Source organism: Nicotiana sylvestris, chromosome 12 (genome assembly GCF_000393655.2).
Source record: "Nicotiana sylvestris chromosome 12, ASM39365v2, whole genome shotgun sequence".
Taxonomy (NCBI): Eukaryota; Viridiplantae; Streptophyta; class Magnoliopsida; order Solanales; family Solanaceae; genus Nicotiana; species Nicotiana sylvestris.
Genome location: NC_091068.1, coordinates 59632883 through 59652213, shown reverse-complemented (window position 1 = coordinate 59652213; position 19331 = coordinate 59632883). Strand labels below are relative to the sequence as shown.

At 41.1% G+C, this 19331-nt stretch overlaps 1 protein-coding gene across 1 annotated transcript; it reads left to right on the top strand.

Moving 5' to 3' along the window:
* The first annotated feature begins 17385 nt into the window (after positions 1-17385).
* On the top strand, positions 17386-18584 carry LOC138883095 (uncharacterized). The gene is made up of 4 exons (XM_070163755.1): positions 17386-17613; positions 17817-17931; positions 18076-18285; positions 18406-18584. Exons 1-4 carry the CDS (start codon positions 17386-17388, stop codon positions 18582-18584), a joined length of 732 nt encoding a protein of 243 aa, XP_070019856.1.
* The last annotated feature ends 747 nt before the right edge of the window (positions 18585-19331 follow it).

Here is a 19331-nt window from a genome sequence, read left to right as displayed (position 1 = left end):
GTAACTCAAAAAGCTTATGTTCCTCTGCCTCAATTATAAACGTTGTTAACCTTCATTAATTGGGTGCCTCGTATCCTTCTTCATCTTGCTTCTTTTGCTTGTTGAAACCTGTATTTATCTTCTTAATCTCTCATTGTCTTTCACCATAAAGGTGGATAGGCATTCTTACCTTAAGGCTCCATATCAAGAGGCTTACACCTTTCAGTACGCACATGATCTGCTGAAGGCCTCATATTTACTTATCATAAGCATGATACAAAGTCGAGTTCCTCTAATTCAACACTTCCACAGCTATATCTCTTATCGATCATCTTTTTGAACATAGGCCTCATCTTATTACGAATAAAATGGAATTCCGGAATATGAATTCTTATAAGTGAGCTCTACCACATGATCTAGAGTAAGAAGAAAGAGTGACAATCCTAGATGCCGTGTAGCTTCCTGCTTATAAGTGTGGTGCACGACACACCCATAAATAAGACTCTACTAGACACGGCTTGTAGACACCCTAAGACATAACTGCTCTGATACCACTTTTGTCACGACCCAAACCGATGGGCTGCGATGGGTACCCAGTACCTTACTTAACCGAATACTAACGTAACACATCTTTCTTATTACATCATCATATACACGTGACATACAGGCCTAATATGCCAACATAATCATATATAAACTCAAAACATAGGCCGACAAGTCCGTACAACCTTTCACGTACACAATATATGTCTACAAGCCTCTAAGAATACACAAATATCATAAAGGTTGAGATAGAGTCCCGCCATACCAAACAATATACGTCTAACTCATATTAACCAAACAAGCAACTCTGAAGCAAATGGAGCGCACCAACATCTTTCGCTGAGCTGATAGCTTACATGGAGGGCTCTCGACCTGTCTATCGGGACTTGCGGGCATGAAACACAGCGTCCCCAGGCAAAAGGGACGTCAGTACGAATAATGTACCGAGTATGTAAGGCACATAAATAAATACACGAGAGATATGGAAGACATATAGAGTACATGACTCAACCTGTAAGTCTGAATAACTTTGTAAATCATAAATTACATTTAACGTCATGCATATGCGTATGAATGTCATGTCGTGTATAGGTACATGTTTCATAACATCATCAGCCTCTAAGGCATCCCATCATATCATATCGGCCTTTCCCATATCCCATATACATATATATATACATATATACTCGTATATAATGCCGTTTGAATCATATTTCGGCCACTGTGGGTAACATCATCATCATATACCAGCTGATCAGGTGGTGGTGCATATATAACGCCGTAACCTTTTCCCATATCCCATATGCATATATTTACATATATACGCGTATATAACGCCATCTGGTCATGGGTCAATGCACATGAATGCAATGCATGAAAAGTACGTCAATAAAATCATTCGGAAGGTCATAAGACCACTTTGCCTCTTGAGCAATATCTAAAGTAACATCTTTTCAAATTTCGTATTTTTCTGAGACCCATGAACAAATGATAAAATATTATGACACATGGGAATTAAAGAACATAGATATTTCTATTACTTCTATGAGTAGAGTCACGTATGGATTTTGTGCATTTGCACGTTTCGTTCATATCGTATGGATCCTGTCAAAAGAAAGTAGAGATAGCCTTAACATACCTGTTCCCGGAATTATTTGAACGAATCTACTTTTGCGAAATATGGACGAAATTCTCGAGATACAGAAATGAAATTTGTAGCTCTTTGAAATTGCAACATTGGCTAAAAATTGAATTTGATGAACCAAAATAATTCTACTTTCACGTTTTTGGTTCTTTAAAACCAAAGAGTGCAATGTTATTTGATTGTTTAATGAAGGAAAATGTTTGAGCCTAACGTCTTTGGCTTCTAAGACAAAGGCTGAATTTTTTTGGACTTTAAAGCCTTTAGAAGGCACTCTTTCTAAGGATAAGATTTGAAAATCTTATCAGAGTTAAGTTATGACCACATTTAGCCACTTGGAAAATTGACTACTTAGTCATATTCCAAATATTGTGGCTTCTTGCCACGTGGGGGTGGGGGTTAGTTTAATAATAATTTTTTATCCACTTATTAGTTAACTGGGTAATGTCCCGTTACCCGGTAATTAATCAATTACCCGCATAATTTAAAATTTACCATAAATTACTTAAAATTCTATTTATTTTTAAAATACTTTATATATACTTTATATTTTATACTATCGTGGTCATATGGTACCTTGGATGGTACTAGTTTATAATTATCGGGTATTAACGCTTGACACATATTTTATCCCAAATCGACAACCTTCAACGAAACTCATTTTCTTTAATTCGTGTACCCTTTCCTTCACGAAACTTAGTTATTGCCTGTTATAAATCGCATAAATATGCTAACCTCCAGATAATCTCATCCCGGAGTCTACGAAATTTTAACTTAGGAAAATGCGAGATGTAACATACCACTTCTGTCACGACCCAAACCGAAGGGCCGCGACGGGCACCCGGTGCTTTACTCAACCGAGTACCAACGTAACATATCTTTCTTATCATATTATCATGAGTAAATGAGCCAGAAAACCCGTCATGAGATAACAAGAATAAAACATAAGGGAATACTCAACATATGAAGACCCAATATGATATACAAACTTATATATGTGACATACGGGCCTATAAGGCCGACATGACCATTAGTAAACTCGAAACATAGGCCGACAAGGCCATACAAGTATCCATACACCTGACATCTGTCTACAAGCCTCTAAGAGTACATAAAATCATAAAGGTCGGGACAGGGCCCCGCCATACCAATCAATACATATCCAAAGCATACTGACCAAATAGGCAACTCCGGAGCAAGTGGAGTGCACCAACACCTTCGCTGAGCTGATAGCCTACTAGGAGGACTGTCAACCTATCAATCGGGACCTGCGGGCATGAAATGCAGCGTCCCCAGGCAAAAGGGACGTCAGTACGAATAAAGTACCGAGTATGTTAGGCAGGAAAGCATAAACAAGAACAGTAATGTAAAGAGAGAGATAGAGGAGATACAACCTGTAACATCAGAGTGCCTCTGGGGGTTACTGATATGAAATGCATAATACATATATATACATAAACTTTTTAAAACATTCGCCTCTGTGGGCATCATCATCATCATATCGTACCCGGCCTCAAAGAGGACTCGGTAAAAGCGTACCCGACCATCATAAGGTTCGGTAGAATCGTACCCGGCCACGTGGAGCTCGGTAAACCCAACTGATCAGTGGTTGCACAATAGGTGCCGTACCCGGCCGACTATAGCGCGGCTCGGTAGAGTAAAATAGATACTATATATAATGCATGCTAGACTCATGGAATCATCTTCTAAACCTTTTGGAGTGACTTAAGAACATTATGGACATCCCTACCATCAATATGAACCTTAGTAGGATTTAAGGATCATACACACTTGTTTAGAATAATTTTATAAGGAAAGAACAACATGGACAACCTTAGTTGCTAGGAGTAGAGTCATTATGAAATAGCGTATCGTTTATGTTCATTTCATTTTAGACCATGCCAAAAGAAAGAAGAAAGTGCCTTAACATACCTTAAACCCGTTGAGTCCTTAATCCCTTCCAAGCAACTCTTCAAACAAGTCAACTCAATCTATCATAGTATAAGGAGATTCAAAATCAGTGCTGAGCAAAGGCTAAGTCTATAACTTAAGCTAGTAGCTCGTTTACGTAAATTTGGGCAGCATCTCCCTTGTAACAAGGGCCTCCTCCAATACCATATACCAACAACAATTACCAGAGCAATCCATCAATACATAATTATCAATATCAAGACACCATATAACAACAACAAGTCACAACTACATTACGACGAGCGGCAAGCTCCGATTGGAATCCGTATACCCCTTATCAATCCTTATAGACTTCTTACTTCAACATAAAAGTATCATTAACATGATAATGAAGTCATTAATCAATGATTCCAGCCTTATACCATATATTTATAACAACGAAAATAATCCACAACTTCAACTATCCTCAATTAGCAACTTTATTCACTAGTTCATGTCTAGCCCATCCATTTAACTTAATCAACATCAAGATAACCTTAGGCACAAGCAAGATCACAATATACATACCTTATACAGTAACTTCAAGTCAAAATCCAAGTTATATTCAGTTTACAACAACCCTTAATAGCAATACAACACCATAGAAGTGACTTAAGCTAATCCAAGTATTATCTTGTAGTTTATCATCCTAACAACTTAACCAACATACAAGCAAGCTTAAGCACAATTAGTAGGCTGTTATACTCACCTTAGAAAGCAGCAACAACTTGGAATTTCATCCAAATACAGCCCACAACAATCCTCAATGACAACACAACCTCAAAGAGGTGTTGTTCTTCACTAGAACTAAGTTTTGATATTGAAATATAGTGTAATCACTTTGGAATCACTTCAAACCCTTGTGGTATATGTTTAGGAGGGTTGGGAGAGGTTTGGAGACGAATTTTAGTTGAAAAATGAGCAAAAATACACGTCCAAATCGTTTATAAATTGAAGTAGGTCAACCACCGCCTAACTGGGTCCCATTGGGAGCTGCTTGCGCGGTCTCGCAAAAATGCGAATATCTCTCTACTCCGATGTCGTATTGACGAACGGTTAAATGAGTTAGAAACTAAATCTCGTAGACCTTCAATTTGGTAGGTATAACACCTCATGATTCGAAGTATATTTGGAGAAATTCTCACATACATTTGACCTAAATTTCAGCAAATTTATGAATGTAACTTGTGATGACCTTTGCCAACTCTTGTTCCATAGCTTGTTGCCTTCAAAATGTAGAAAATAAATATCATACGACTAAAATAACTCATAGAATAACCTCCTTATCATGTTAACAACCCTAGTCTCATCCCAAAGTACATGTTATAACATTCGAAACTTGTCGACTTTCGACGAAACTTATTTTCTTCAATTAGTTTAGATTCTAAGATTTCCAACCCTCTTGGTACTCGTTATTCATGATCTTAAATATTTGTAACCTACAAGGTAACATGATTAACTTACTTTATTTTCTTCCAAATAGAATCTCATTTCCGAGCTTACATCAATGACTTACGACGTACTCTCACATATGAAAACTTGGGGTGTAACTCGTTAGCTCCATTAGGTGAATTTGGGGCTGGGAGCGTGTTTGGAATGTGTTTTAGAGGTCCGTAGCTAATTTACGCTTGAAGTTTCCGGTCAGATAGTGAGATTTTGATTCGAGGGTTGGAATGGAATTCCAGAAGTTTCAGTAGCTCTGTCATGTCATTTGGTATGTTTGTGCAAAATTTCAGGTCATTCAGACGAGATTTGATTCAGTTTTTGGTCGAAAACATAATTTAAGAGTTCTTGGAATTCTTAGGCTTGAATCCTATGTGAAATTGATGATTTGATGTTGTTATAAGTGTTCCGAAGTGTTGATCAAGTTTGAACGATGTCATGGGATGTGTTGGTATAATTGGTTTGAAGTTCCGGGAGTTCCGAGGAGGTTCCAGGATGTTTTACTGCAAAAATCATAGTTGTAGCAGGTCTACAGGGGCTGCAGGCCCCATAACTCACTCACGCGGTCCGCACAAAAATTAGTGCGCCCGCATTGAGTGCTGTGCGGACCGCACAAAAGCAGGCGCGGGTGCGGTAGGCGTCCCGCGAACCGCACAGAGTGGGGCGCGGCCGCGGTTAAGGGGCCTCCTGCTGGTTCTACTTCGGAAGCTCTTATCGTTTGATCTACAAGGAATTTTGAGGCGATTCAAAAACTAAAGTTGTAGTCCTTCGAGTCTAGTTTCCATAAAGGTAAAGATATTGCAATTTGGACATATGTAGAAAAAGGTATGGCCAAAATACTAAAGCCTGTCACTTCAGAGGGAGGCATGTGCGGCCGCACGTTGCCTTTGCGCGGACCGCACTGGCTTGCGCGGACCGCGTGAGTTTTGGTGCGGCCCGCAGTAGCTGGAAACCTGAGGGGTACCTGTAAATACGAGGTTTTGGGTTTTATTTAATATTTTGACCTAGAGAGCTCGGATTTTGGCGATTTTTCGAAGGTTTTTCAAGAAATTCATCGGGGTAAGTGATTTTAACTCAGATTTGGCTAGAATACATGAATCTAACACTGAATTCATCATTTAATTAGTGATTTGAGAGGGAATTTGGGGAGAAAATTGTGAAACCTTTCAAAAATGTTAAATGATGATTTAAAAGACCAAATAGTGTCGGAATTGTATAATTTTCGTATGGTTAGACTCGTGAGAGTGCGAGGTTTCTGGGAATATAAATTTTTACCGATTCCGAGACGCGGGACCGAGGGGCATTTTGGTCATTTTCCATAATTTTGCGTATTAGCTTTGAATTAAAACATAGGATCATTTGTTTGAGATGATATTTATGATATGCAATTTAATTGATTAGATTTGGGCCATTTGGAATCGGATACTCGTGGCAAAAGCGTGGTTTTTAGTTGATTTTGAGTCGGTTCGAGGTAAGTGGCTTGTCTAACCTTGTGTGGGGGACCTTTCCCCTTAGGATGTGCTATATTTGATAATTGAAATGCCCAGTACGTGAGGTGACGAGCACGTACTTGAGCTAATTGTTGAAAATCCGTTTTTTCCTTATGTATTTCAATTGAGTTATTTTCTTGTTTTATTCTACTTGTGCTAGTCTAGAAAGGCATGTTTAGTTGACTTAATTTCCTATTTGCTTAAATTGCCTAAATTGCATTACGTGAAGCATGTTAGGCTAGAAGTAAATGTTTACTTGGTACGAAATTAGTGTTTAATTTAATATTCTTGTGTTGCTGCTCTGTGTTTTAAATTGGGACTACCGGTTAGATTCCCAGGAGATTCCCCCTGCACATTTACTTTGGGACTACGGGTTAGATTCCCGGGAGATTCCCCCTGCACATTTACTTTGGGACTACGGGTTAGATTCCCGGGAGATCCCCCGTACATATATTGAGGATATCGAGAGATCCTCGGGATACCAAGAGATCCCTAGTACATATTGAGGATACCAAGAGATCCCTGGCTTATATTGAGGATACCGAGAGATCCTCGGGATACCAAGAGATCCCTAGTACATGTCGAGGATACTAAGAGATCCTCGGGATACTTAGAGATCCCCGGTGACTTTCCTTATGGTTTTATTTCATCATTGTTTGTGTTATTGTACTCTTATTATCCTGCATAGATTCTTACTGTATGTTCTCAATTGGACTGCTTATCTTATCCTGCCATCTTTATATTTTATATAACCTCAGTAGGGCCCTGACCTTCCTCGTCACTACCCAACCGAGGTTAGGCTTGGCATTTACTGAGTGCCGTTGTGATGTACTCACGCCTCTTCTGTGCATGTTTTTTTTTCATGTATAGATCCAGGTACCTCTACTCAGGCGCACTATCAGTGAGGCAGGAGGACTACGGAGACTTCGAGGTAGATCTGCTACGTCCGCAGACTGACGAGTCTCCCTCTTTATTCTATCTTTAGTACTTAGTTCTCTTTCCTTCCCTTTGTTAGATATTCTGGAGTTTGGAGCCTCACTATACATTTCTGTAGCCTGTGTTTTCCCGTGAGTTTCCGGGTTTTGTGATACAACCCATATCCACATGTGTTAGTTCATGCCATATATTAGTTAACATAAATCCAAGAAGGAATTATCTTTGAGATGATAAGAAGTGAATCCTAGTGGTCTTAAGTGATACAGGAGTGTATAAGGGTGATTAACAAGTATTAGAAGTTAAATGAATCAAGGATGTTGTAACTCGTATTTTCAGGTAAATCTAGCGGTGCTTAATAAAATCAAGAGGTCATGTATTAAGGTATTTTAATCATATAATATCCGTATCATAAGTCTTGAAGTCAAACGAGTTATGAAACAAAAGTCTACAAAAGTTGTCGCAACTTAGGTTAATAATTTTACTTAAACATTAGGTCAAATGTTTCTAATCTTTTCTCCTCATTTACAAGGAATTACGGGGTGATATACCCACCAAATTAAATATCTATGAGTCTAGTTTCTAACGCATTAAACTGTTCATCGATACGATCTTGGAGTAGAGAGATATTCCCATTTTCGCGAGACTGCGCCAAACACCTCTCTATGGGGCCCACTAAGGCGGTTTAAGATATTTGGACCTATATAGGATGCCTCCAACCTGTTTTAAGTCAGTTCTTATCACTATTTTTAGACCTTAGAACCCTAGGAACATCCTCTCAAGGTTCTCTCAAGATTCAAGACCCAAAAAAAGGGAAAACAAAGGGTTTATGTTCTGTAAATACTCCTTCATGTTCTTAATATCAATCCTAGGTGATTTCAAGCCTTCTAAAGTGATTCTAGAGCTGAAAAACACTAATTGATTGCTAGTTTCGCTTTCTTGTTGTTGTGGCAGCATTGGAGGGATATTTCATTGAAATTTAAGGTCAAATTGGAGTTGTTCTTTCTGTATAAAGGTAAGTAACCTCTTACTCTATATGTATTTAAGATTATCCAAGTTGCGGCTAAGCCATTGAAGCTAGAACTTGTGAAATATATATCGAAAGGCTTGGTAGTAATGTTATTGTTTTGTGGACTATTTTGCGTTGCTGTTGGGCTGTGTATTTTACTACTGTTTTGTGGAGTTTTGGAGGAGGAAGGGTGTGGAGAAACACCATATATATGTAGGGTTGTGGGCTGATAGTTATTCGTAATATTTCCGGGTCGTTTGACACGACTACGGTGGTCGTCGTATGTATGAAGTGATTAAGTTGTGTGTGGACTATGTTGGGAAGCTCAATATGTTTATTATTGATGTTGTTTGGGCTGTTTGGTGATTGTTTTGAATGGTGTGAAGTCATATATATAGGGGAGGTGCTGTCCGTTTCATCGTAAAATAGGTTGTGGTCGATACATAATAGTTATGACGCTTAAATGATAACGATAGTATCGTTTCTCTTATTGTAGACTAAGGAGTTTTGACAATTGCATAGCTTGAGATTGGGGCAGTATATACAAGGTATGTGAGGCTATCCCTTTCCTTCTTTTGCACGACTCCGATTGTACATAATGTAATGAACGAGCTTCCAAGATACTCTACTCTTAGAAGCTAGCAGTACTTACATTGTTTTCCCTCTTATGGAACGATTGATGTTAATGTTGCTTCTCTTATTCTTATGTTATCAATGTTGTTGGTACTTCCTGATTCTTATAAGGTTCATAGTGAAGAGTTAGTCCTAATAACGTGTACAGAGGATACCGACCTTACGTCACTCCGAAAGGTTTAGAATGTGATTCCATGAGTCGAGCATGCATTATATATATGTATCTATTTTACTCTACCGAGCCACGCTATAGTTGGCCGGGTACGGCACCTATTGTGCAACCACTGATCAGTTGGGTTTTACCGAGCTCCACGTGGCCGGGTACGATTCTACCGAGCCTATTATGGCCGGGTACGATATGATGATGATGATGCCCACAGAGGCGAATGCTTTAAAGGTTTATGTATTTATACATATGTATCATGCATTTCATGTAAGTAGCCCTCAGAGGTACTAAGATGTTACAGGTTGTATATTCTCTATCCTTGCTTACATTACTGATCATATTTATGGTTCCCTGCCTTACATACTCAGTACTTTATTCGTACTGACGTCCTTTTGTTTGTGGATGCTGTATGTCGTGCTGCAGGTTCTGATAGACAGGCAGGTGCAGCTCCCCCGCCACAGTAGGCTGTCCAGTTCAGCGGTGATTGGCGAGATCCCTTATCCGTACTTGCCGTGGTCTTGGTATGCATTTCTTTTATAGACATTATGGGTATGTCGGGGCCCTATTTCAGCTATGTTGCAGCACTTAAATTCATTTAGAGGCTCATAGACAAGTGTCGACTTATGTATAGTTTGGTATGCCTTGTCGGCTGGTTTATGTTGTATAGTCATTCATGGTAGCGTGGTAGCTGATACTTTATATGTAGTTTCTTGATTGTCTGGTCATCCCCTGCTATGTTCATACCATCATATTTTATTGTTGGTTGTCCATGATCCAGGTCTACCATTTATATTGATCTCGTCAGCCCTAAAAGATAATAATGAAGGTTAGATGAAATGTACGTTGGTGCTCGGCAAGTATGGTCGGGTGCTAGTCATGGCCCTCCAGTTTGGGTCGTGACAAACTTGGTATCAGAGCAAGTCTGTCCTAGGGATTGTCTATGAGCCATGTCTAGTAGAGTCTTGATTATGGATGTGTAGCGCGCCACATTTATAATCAGGAGGCTACATGACATCTAGGGTTGTTACCTTCTTCCTGAATCTAGATCGTGCGTAGAGTTGAGTCGTAAGTGTTTGTCTCTAATATTCACCTTGTTTTTCGCTAGTCCTATTCGTGCGGAATGAAGATGGGTCATTACGGATGTGTATCGACTATCGACAGTTGAATAAGTTTACTATAAAGAACAAGTATCCACTTCCAAGAATTGATGACCTGTTTGACCAACTCCAGGGTGCCAAGTATTTCTCCAAGATTGATTTACGTTCAGGGTATCATCAGGTGAGGGTTAGGGAGAAGGATATTCCAAAGACGGCCTTCCGGACAAGATATGGGCACTTTGAGTTCTTGGTGATGTCGTTCGGGCTAACAAATGCCCCAGCAGCTTTTATGGATCTCATGAATACTATATTCAGGCCCTATCTTGATGTGTTCGTGATTGTATTCATTGATGACATTCTAGTGTATTCTCGTTCGGAGGCGGAACATGCGGGCCACTTGCGGATAGTATTACAGACGCTTCAGGATCGTAAGTTATATGCTAAGCTCTCCAAATGTGAATTTTGGCTGAACTCAGTAGCGTTCCTTGGCCATGTGATATCTGACGAGGGTATTAGTGTCGACACTCAGAAGATCGATGTAGTAAAGAATTGGCCGAGACCTACAACACCATCAGAAGTCCGCATCTTCCTGGGGCTAGCAGGATACTATAGGCGTTTTGTAGAAGGGTTTTCCTCTATATCATCACCCTTGACTAAGTTAACACAGAAAGCTACCAAATTCCAGTAGTCTAACACTTGTGAACGTAGTTTTTAGGAGCTGAAGAATCGATTGACATCCGCACCAGTGCTCACTCTTCCTGAAGGAACAGAAGGTTATGTGGTATATTGTGATGCCTCAGGTATAGGTTTGGGGTGCGTATTGATGCAGCGTGGGAAGGTGATTGCTTATGCATCAAGACAATTGAAGAAGCATGAAAAGAATTATCCAACCCATGATTTGGAATTGGCTGCAGTAATATATGCTTTGAAGATATGGCGGCACTACTTATACGGCATCCATGTTGACATCTACACAGATCACAAGAGTTTACAATACATCTTCAAGCAGAAAGAGTTGAATTTGAGGCAGCGTAGGTGGCTTGAATTATTGAAAGACTACGACGTCGAGATATTGTATCATCCCGGTAAAGCCAATGTTGTGGCAGATGCTCTCAGCCGTAAATCAATGGGAAGCTTAGTACATATTGAGGCAGGTAGATGGGGGTTGATTAAAGAGCTTCATCAGCTAGCCAATATGAGAATCAGATTGTTAGACTCTAATGACGGAGGTGTTACATCAGAATCATCTTTGGTAGCCGAGGTAAAAGCACGACAATATGAAGATCCTATCTTAGTACGATTAAGAGAAAGCATTCAACAGTGTAAAAGTATGGCTTTTGGGATCGGAAAAGATGGGGCACTGAGATACCAGAGCCGATTGTGTGTGCCTAATGTGGCAGGGTTGCGAGAGAAGATTATGAATGAGATTCATCAATCCCGATATTCCATCCATCCCGGCTCGACAAAGATGTATCATGATGTCAAGGAGCAGTATTGGTGGGATAATATGAAGAAGTCTATTGCAGAATTTGTAGCCCAGTGTCCCAATTGTCAACAAGTAAAGATAGAACATCAGAAACCCGGTGGATTGCTTCAAAATATAGAGATTCCGACCTGGAAGTGGGAGGTGATTAATATGGACTTCATTATTGGATTACCTCGCTCTTATCATAAGTTTGACTCCATCTGGGTGATAATTGATCGACTTACAAAATGTGCCCATTTTCTGCCAGTGAAGACAACTTACACGGCTGAAGATTATGCGAAGTTGTATATCAAGGAGATTGTTAGGCTTCATGGTGTGCCCATATCTATTATATCAGACCGAGGAGCTCAATTTACGGCTAACTTTTGGAGGTCTTTCCAGAAGGGTTTAGGCACACAAGTAAATCTCAGCACTGCATTTCATCCGCAGACTGACGGACAGGCTGAACGTACCATTCAGACACTGGAAGATATGCTACGAGCATGTGTTCTAGATTTTAAGGGGAATTGGGATGATCATCTTCCACTCATAGAATTCGCCTATAACAATAGCTACCATTCCAGTATTAAAATGGCCCCATACGAGGCACTATACGGGAGGAGATGTAGATCACCAGTTGGATGGTTCGAAGTCGGTGAAACAGAATTATATGGGCCAGATTTGATTCACCAAGCTATTGAGAAGGTGAAAGTGATACAGGAGCGATTGAGGACGGCACAAAGCAGGCAAAAATCTTATTCTGATGTCCGACGTCGTGATCTAGAGTTTGAGGTTGGTGATTGGGTTTTCCTGAGGATCTCACCAATGAAGGGTATTATGCGTTTTGGGAAGAAAGGTAAGCTGAGTCCAAGGTATATCGGGCCGTATAAAATTCTTCGACGAATTGGACAGGTTGCTTATGAGTTAGAATTGCCATCCGAATTGGAATTTGTCCACCCGGTATTCCATGTATCTATGTTGAGGAAATGTATTGGAGACCCTTCTCGAGTCATCCCTATCAAAGATGTACAAGTTACAGAGGACCTATCATATGAAGAAGTGCCAGTGGTGATATTAGATCGACAAGTCCGCAAGCTGAGAACAAAAGATGTAGCTTCCGTCAAAGTATTGTGGAGGAACAAAAATATGGAAGAAATGACATGGGAAGCAGAAGAGGAGATGAAGTCTAAATACCCTTACCTATTCCAGAATGAAGATAACAAGGATGCTGGTGGAAGACAGGATACATTGGAAGGTGAAACGGCTCTATGAGGTAAGCAATAATTTGAGAATACTCCTCCTTAATACAAAATGGTGATATGTAGATAATGTAAATATGCATAATGCTTTGTGTAGCCTTGTGAAGCCATATGTTGGGCTTAATTGCTTGCAAGTTTTGCTAGTGACCATTTTATAGGGGAAAATTGATCGGAAATTTCCATTGGAATCCACGATGATTTAAACTCCCCATGAACCCTTACATTCGAGGACGAATGTTCCTAAGGGGGGGAGGGTGTTACAACTCATATCCACATGTGTTAGTTCATGCCATATATTAGTTAACATAAATCCAAGAAGGAATTATCTTTGAGATGATAAGAAGTCAATCTTATTGGTCTTAAGTGATACAAGAGTGTATAAGGGTGATTAACAAGTATTAGAAGTTAAATGAATCAAGGATGTTGTAACTCATATTTTCAGGTAAATCTAGCGGTGCTTAATACAATCAAGAGGTCATGTATTAAGGTATTTTAATGATATAATATCCGTATCATAAGTCATGAAGTCAAACGAGTTATGAAACAAAAGTCGACAAAAGTTGTCGCAACTTAGGTTCATAATTTTACTAAAACATTAGGTCAAATGTTTCTAATCTTTTCACCTAATTTACAAGGACTTACGGGGTGATATACCCACCAAATTAAAGATCTATGAGTCTAGTTTCCAACGCATTAAACTGTTCATCGATATGATCTTGGAGTAGAGAGATATTTGCATCGCCAAGCACCTCTCTATGGGGCCCACTAAGGCGGTTTAAGATATTTGGACCTATATAGGATGCCTCCAACCCGTTTTAAGTCATTTCTTCTCACTATTTTCAGACCTTAGAACCCTAGGAACATCCTCTCAAGGTTCTCTCAAGATTCAAGACCCAAAAAAGGGGCAAACAACACAAATCAAGTGTCGGGAATTCCGTGGCGCTAGTAAGTCTCTTGTTCTTCTTGTTGTTGCTCATTTTTGTGTTGTTCCAGCTCGTGTGGGAGGTTGTTTTAAAGGGTTTATGTTCTGTAAATACTCCCTCATGTTCTTAATATCAATCCTAGGTGATTTCAAGCCTTCTAAAGTGATTCTAGTGCCGAAAAACACTAATTGATCGCTAGTTTCGCTTTTTTGTTGTTGTGGCAGCATTGGAGGGATATTTCATGGAAATTTAAGGTCAAATTGGAGTTGTTCTTTCTGTATAAAGGTAAGGAACCTCTTACTCTATATGTATTTAAGATTATCCAAGTTGCGGCTAAGCCATTGAAGCTAGAACTTGTGAAATATATATCGAAAGGCTTGCTAGTAATGTTATTGTTTTGTGGACTATTTTCCGTTGCTGTTCGGCTGCGTATTTTACTACTATTTTGTGGAGTTTTGGAGGAGGAAGGGTGTGGAGAAATACCATATATATTTAGGGTTGTGGGCTGATAGTTATTCGTAATATTTCCGGGTCGTTTGACATGACTACGGTGGTCGTCGTATGTATGAAGTGATTAGGCTGTGCGTGGACTATTTTGGGAAGCTCAATATGTTTATTATTGATGTTGTTTGGGTTGTTTGGTTATTGTTTTGAATGGTGTGAAGTCATATATATAGGGGATGTGCTGTCCGTTTCATCGTAAAATAGGTTGTGGTCGATACATAATAGTTATGACGCTTAAATGATAACGATAGTATCCCTTCTCTTATTGTAGACTAAGGAGTTTTGACAATTGCATAGCTTGATATTTGGGCAGTATATACAAGGTATGTGAGGCTATCCCTTTCCTTCTTTTGCACAACTCCGATTGTACATAATGTAATGAACGAGCTTCCAAGATACTCTACTCTTAGAAGCTAGCAGTACTTACATTGTTTTCCCTCTTATGGAACGATTGATGTTAATGTTGCTACTCTTATTCTTATGTTATCAATGTTGTTGGTACTTCCTGATTCTTATAAAATTCATAGTGAAGAGTTAGTCCTAATAACGTGTACAGAGGATACCGACCTTACGTCACTCCGAAAGGTTTAGAATTTCCATGAGTCGAGCATGAATTATATATATGTATCTATTTTACTCTACCGAGCCACGCTATAGTTAGCCGGGTACGGCACCTATTGTGCAACCACTGATCAGTTGGTTTTTACCGAGCTCCACATGGCCAGGTACGATTCTACCGAGCCATATGATGGCCGGGTATGTTTTTACCGAGCCTATTATGGTCAGGTACAATATGATGATGATGATGCCCACAGAGGCGTATGTTTTAAAAGTTTATGTATACATACATATGTATCATGCATTGCATGTTAGTAGCCCTAGAGGGTACTCAGATTTTCCAGGTTGTATATTCTCTATCCCTGCTTACATTACTGTTCATATTTATGGTTCCCTGCCTTACATACTCAGTACTTTATTCGTACTGACGTTCTTTTGTTTGTGAACGTTGCATGTCATGCTGTAGGTCCTGATAGACAGGCATGTGCAGCTCCCCCTACCATAGTAGGCTGTCCAGTTTAGTGGTGATTGGCGAGATCCCTTATCCGGACTTGTCGTGGTCTTGGTATGCATTTATGTTATAGACATTATGGGTATGTTGGGGCCCTGTTCCGGCTATGTTGCAGCACTTATGTTCATTTAGAGGCTCATAGACAAGTGTCGACTCATGTATAGTTTGGTATGCCTTGTCGGCTGGTTTATGTTGTATAGTCTTTCATGGTAGCGTGGTAGCTCATACCTTATATGTAATTTCTTGATTGTCTGGTCATCCCCTGCTATGTATGTTCATGCCGTCATATTTTATTGATGGTTGTCCATGATCCAGGTCTACCATTTATATTGATCTCGTCAGCCCTAAAAGATAATAATGAAGGTTAGATGAAATGTACGTTGGTGCTCGACAAGTATGGTCGGGTGCTAGTCATGGCCCTCCAGTTTGGGTCGTGACATTTTGGGATTGTTTTAGTCTTGAAATATTGAGTCGTATATGCCGAGCGACATTCAGTATAATTTCCTTTTTAGATAATTTAATATGGTATTCTATTTTTCCGCAATTATTATGTTTCCGCAAGTGTTAGGCTTACCTGGTCACGGAGACTAGGTGCCGTCATGGCATGTTCACGGTTGGTGAACTAGAGTCGTGAAAAGTTGGTTTCAGAGCTCTAGGTTCATAGGAGTCACAGAACACAGGCTGGTTTATTAGAGTCTCGTTGATCGGTACGGAGACGTTTGTACTTATGTACGAAAGGCTATGTAACTGTTTAGAAAAAATCTTCACTTCATTGATCTCCTTGTCGTGCGATATTTTTGACATCAATTCTAAACTTCTGTATTCTATTCTCTCACAGATTGTGAGGACACGTGCTACTCGGGACGATCAAGCACCCGTACCCCCCTCCTGCAGCCGTCAGAGGCAGGGGTCGGGGCAGAGGCCGTGGACGCGCACGGGGTGCAGCCAGAGCACCTGCGCGAGCTGCCACTGAGGTACCGCCAGCAGATCCATCCGGAGTTCATGCACCCGACACACCTACAACCACTACTACTTCAGCCCTTTAGGAGACATTGGCACAGTTTATGAGTATGTACACCACGCTGGCTCAGGCAGGGTTGCTTCCCCTTGCTGCAGCCACATCCTAGGCCAGGGGAGGGGAACAGACTCCCGCCGCCCGCACTCCTGAGTAGCGAGTGCAGGTTGAGCAGGTCCTAGAGATCATTCTTGTACAGACTACAGTACCAGTTCAGCCGGAGGATGGGGCAGTTGCTTCTAAGGATGAGTAGCGGAGACTCGAGAGGTTCAAGAAGTATGATACTCCGGTTTTCAGTGGACTAGCGACAGATGATGCCTTGGGATTTCTGGAGGATTGCCACCGTATTCTTCGCACTATGGGTATTATCGGATCGAGCGGGGTTTCCTTCACTGCTTTCCAACTTCGGGGAGCCGCCTATGAGTGGTGGCGCACCTATGAGTTAGACAGTCTAAACGATGTTGCTTCACTGACTTGGACCCAGTTCTCAAATATGTTCTTGAGAGAGTTCGTTCGTCAGAGCCTCAGGGACGCATGGCGCGCAGAGTTTGGGCATTTGCGCCAGGGAGCTATGACTATTTCAAAGTATGCTATCTGTTACAGTAGATTGGCTAGGCATGCACCAGCCTTGGTTGCTACTATCAGCGAGAGGGTTCGCCGGTTTATTGAGGGGCTTATTCCTCCCATCAGATCTAGCATGGCTCATGAGTTGGAGATGGACATTTCTTATCAGCAGGTAGTGAGCATTGCTAGGAGGATTGAGGGTATGCATGCTAGGGAGAGAGAGGAGAGGGAGGCCAAGAGGTCTCGTGAGTCGGGCCATTATTCTGGTGCTCGTACACCAGCTGTAGGTTGTCATGGTAGGGGCTATATGAGTCGCCCCGTTCATTCATCTCTTCCAGCAGCTAGCAATGCTCCAACTCCTCTCAGATCTCAGGAGTCATATTATGCACCTCCGGTTTCTGCGCGCCTCCTACGCGGGGTGCTTTCAAAGGTCAGTCTAGCAGACCTGGTCCTAGCCAGTCACAACCACCACATCCTCCCAGAGCTTGTTTCGAGTGTGGTGACACACGACACTTGGTGAGGGAGTGCCCTAGACTTGGGAGGGGTGCACCTCCACATACTTATCAGCCATAATGTGCCCCGCAGAGTTCTCAGGCTATGGTTATAGCTCCAGTTGCTACCCCACCTACTTAGCCAGCTAGAGGTGGAGGTCAGGGAGGTAGAGGTCTCCCTAGAGGGGGAGGCCAGGCCAGATATTATGCCATTCCTGCTCGTACCAAGGTTGTTGTCTCCGATTCCGTCATCATAGGTATTATACTAGTTTGTCACAGAGATGCATCGGTTCTATTCGATCCAGGCTCCATTTATTCTTATGTGTTTTCTTATTTTGCTACATATTTGGGTGTAACCCGAGATTCGTTGAGTTCTCCTATTGATGTTTCTGCTTCTGTAGGAGATTCTCTAATTGTGGACCGCGTTTGTCAGTCGTGTTTGGTTACTATTCGTGGTTTTGATACCAGAGCAGGTCTATTATTACTCAGCATGGTTGATTTTGATATTATTCTGGGCATGGACTGGTTTTTGACCCATTATGCTATTCTTGATTGTCACGCCAAGATCGTGACGCTGGCTATACCAGTTATTCCGCGTGTTGAGTGGAGTGGTACTTTAGATCACACTCCTAGTAGAGTTATCTCTTATCTTAAAGCTTAGCGTATGGTTGGAAAGGGGTGTGCCACGTATCTAGCTTATGTGAAAGATGTTATTATTGATACTCCTTCAGTTGATTCAGTTCCAGTAGTACGGGATTTTCCCGATGTGTTTCCAGCTAATCTTCCAGGCATGCCACATGATAGAGATATTGATTTTGGAATTGATATGTTGCCTGGCACTCAGCCCATTTCTATTCCCCCATATCGTATGGCCCCTCATGAGTTGAAGGAGTTGAAGGATCAGTTATAAGAATTGCTTGATAAGGGTTTTATTCGGCCCAGTGTATCACCTTGGGGTGCTCCTGTCTTGTTTGTGAAGAAAAAGGATGGTTCTATGCGTATGTGTATTGATTATCGCCAATTGATTTGCGCTCAGGTTACCATCGGTTGAAGATTCGGGAACTAGATATCCCGAAGACTACTTTCATGACTCAGTATGGCCATTACGAGTTACTTGTTATGTCATTTGGGCTGACCAACACCCCAGCAGCCTTTATGTATTTGATGCACAGTGTGTTCCGGCCATATCTTGACTCGTTCGTCATTATCTTTATTGATGATATTATGGTGTATTCCCGGAGTCGGGAAGATCATGAGCAACACCTGGGAACTATGCTTCAGACTCTGAGAGAGAAGAAGTTATATGCTAAGTTCTCGAAATGTGAGTTTTGGTTGGATTCAGAGGCATTCTTAGGCCACGTGATATCGAGTGAAGGTATTCAGGTGTATCCGAAGAAGATAGAGGACGTGCAGAGTTGGCCCAGACCATCCTCAGCTACCGAGATTCGCAGTTTCCTTAGTTTGGCTACCTACTACCGTCATTTTGTGGAGGGGTTTTCATCGATTGCAGCCCCTATGAGCAGGTTGACCCAGAAGGGTGCTCAATTTCAGTGGACAGAGGAGTGTGAGGCGAGCTTTCAGAAGCTCAAGACAGCCTTGACCACAACCCCAATTTTGATACTGCCTACAGGTTCGGGGTCTTATACAGTCTATTGTG

Coding starts and splice junctions, on each gene's coding strand:
- LOC138883095 (XM_070163755.1), top strand. CDS start 17,386: ATGCATGCTAGGGAGAGAGAGGAGAGGGAGGCCAAGAGGTCTCGTGAG. Junction 17,932..18,075: donor CTCCGATTCCGTCATCATAG/GTATTATACTAG, acceptor CTGCTTCTGTAG/GAGATTCTCTAATTGTGGAC. Junction 18,286..18,405: donor TCCGCGTGTTGAGTGGAGTG/GTACTTTAGATC, acceptor ATACTCCTTCAG/TTGATTCAGTTCCAGTAGTA.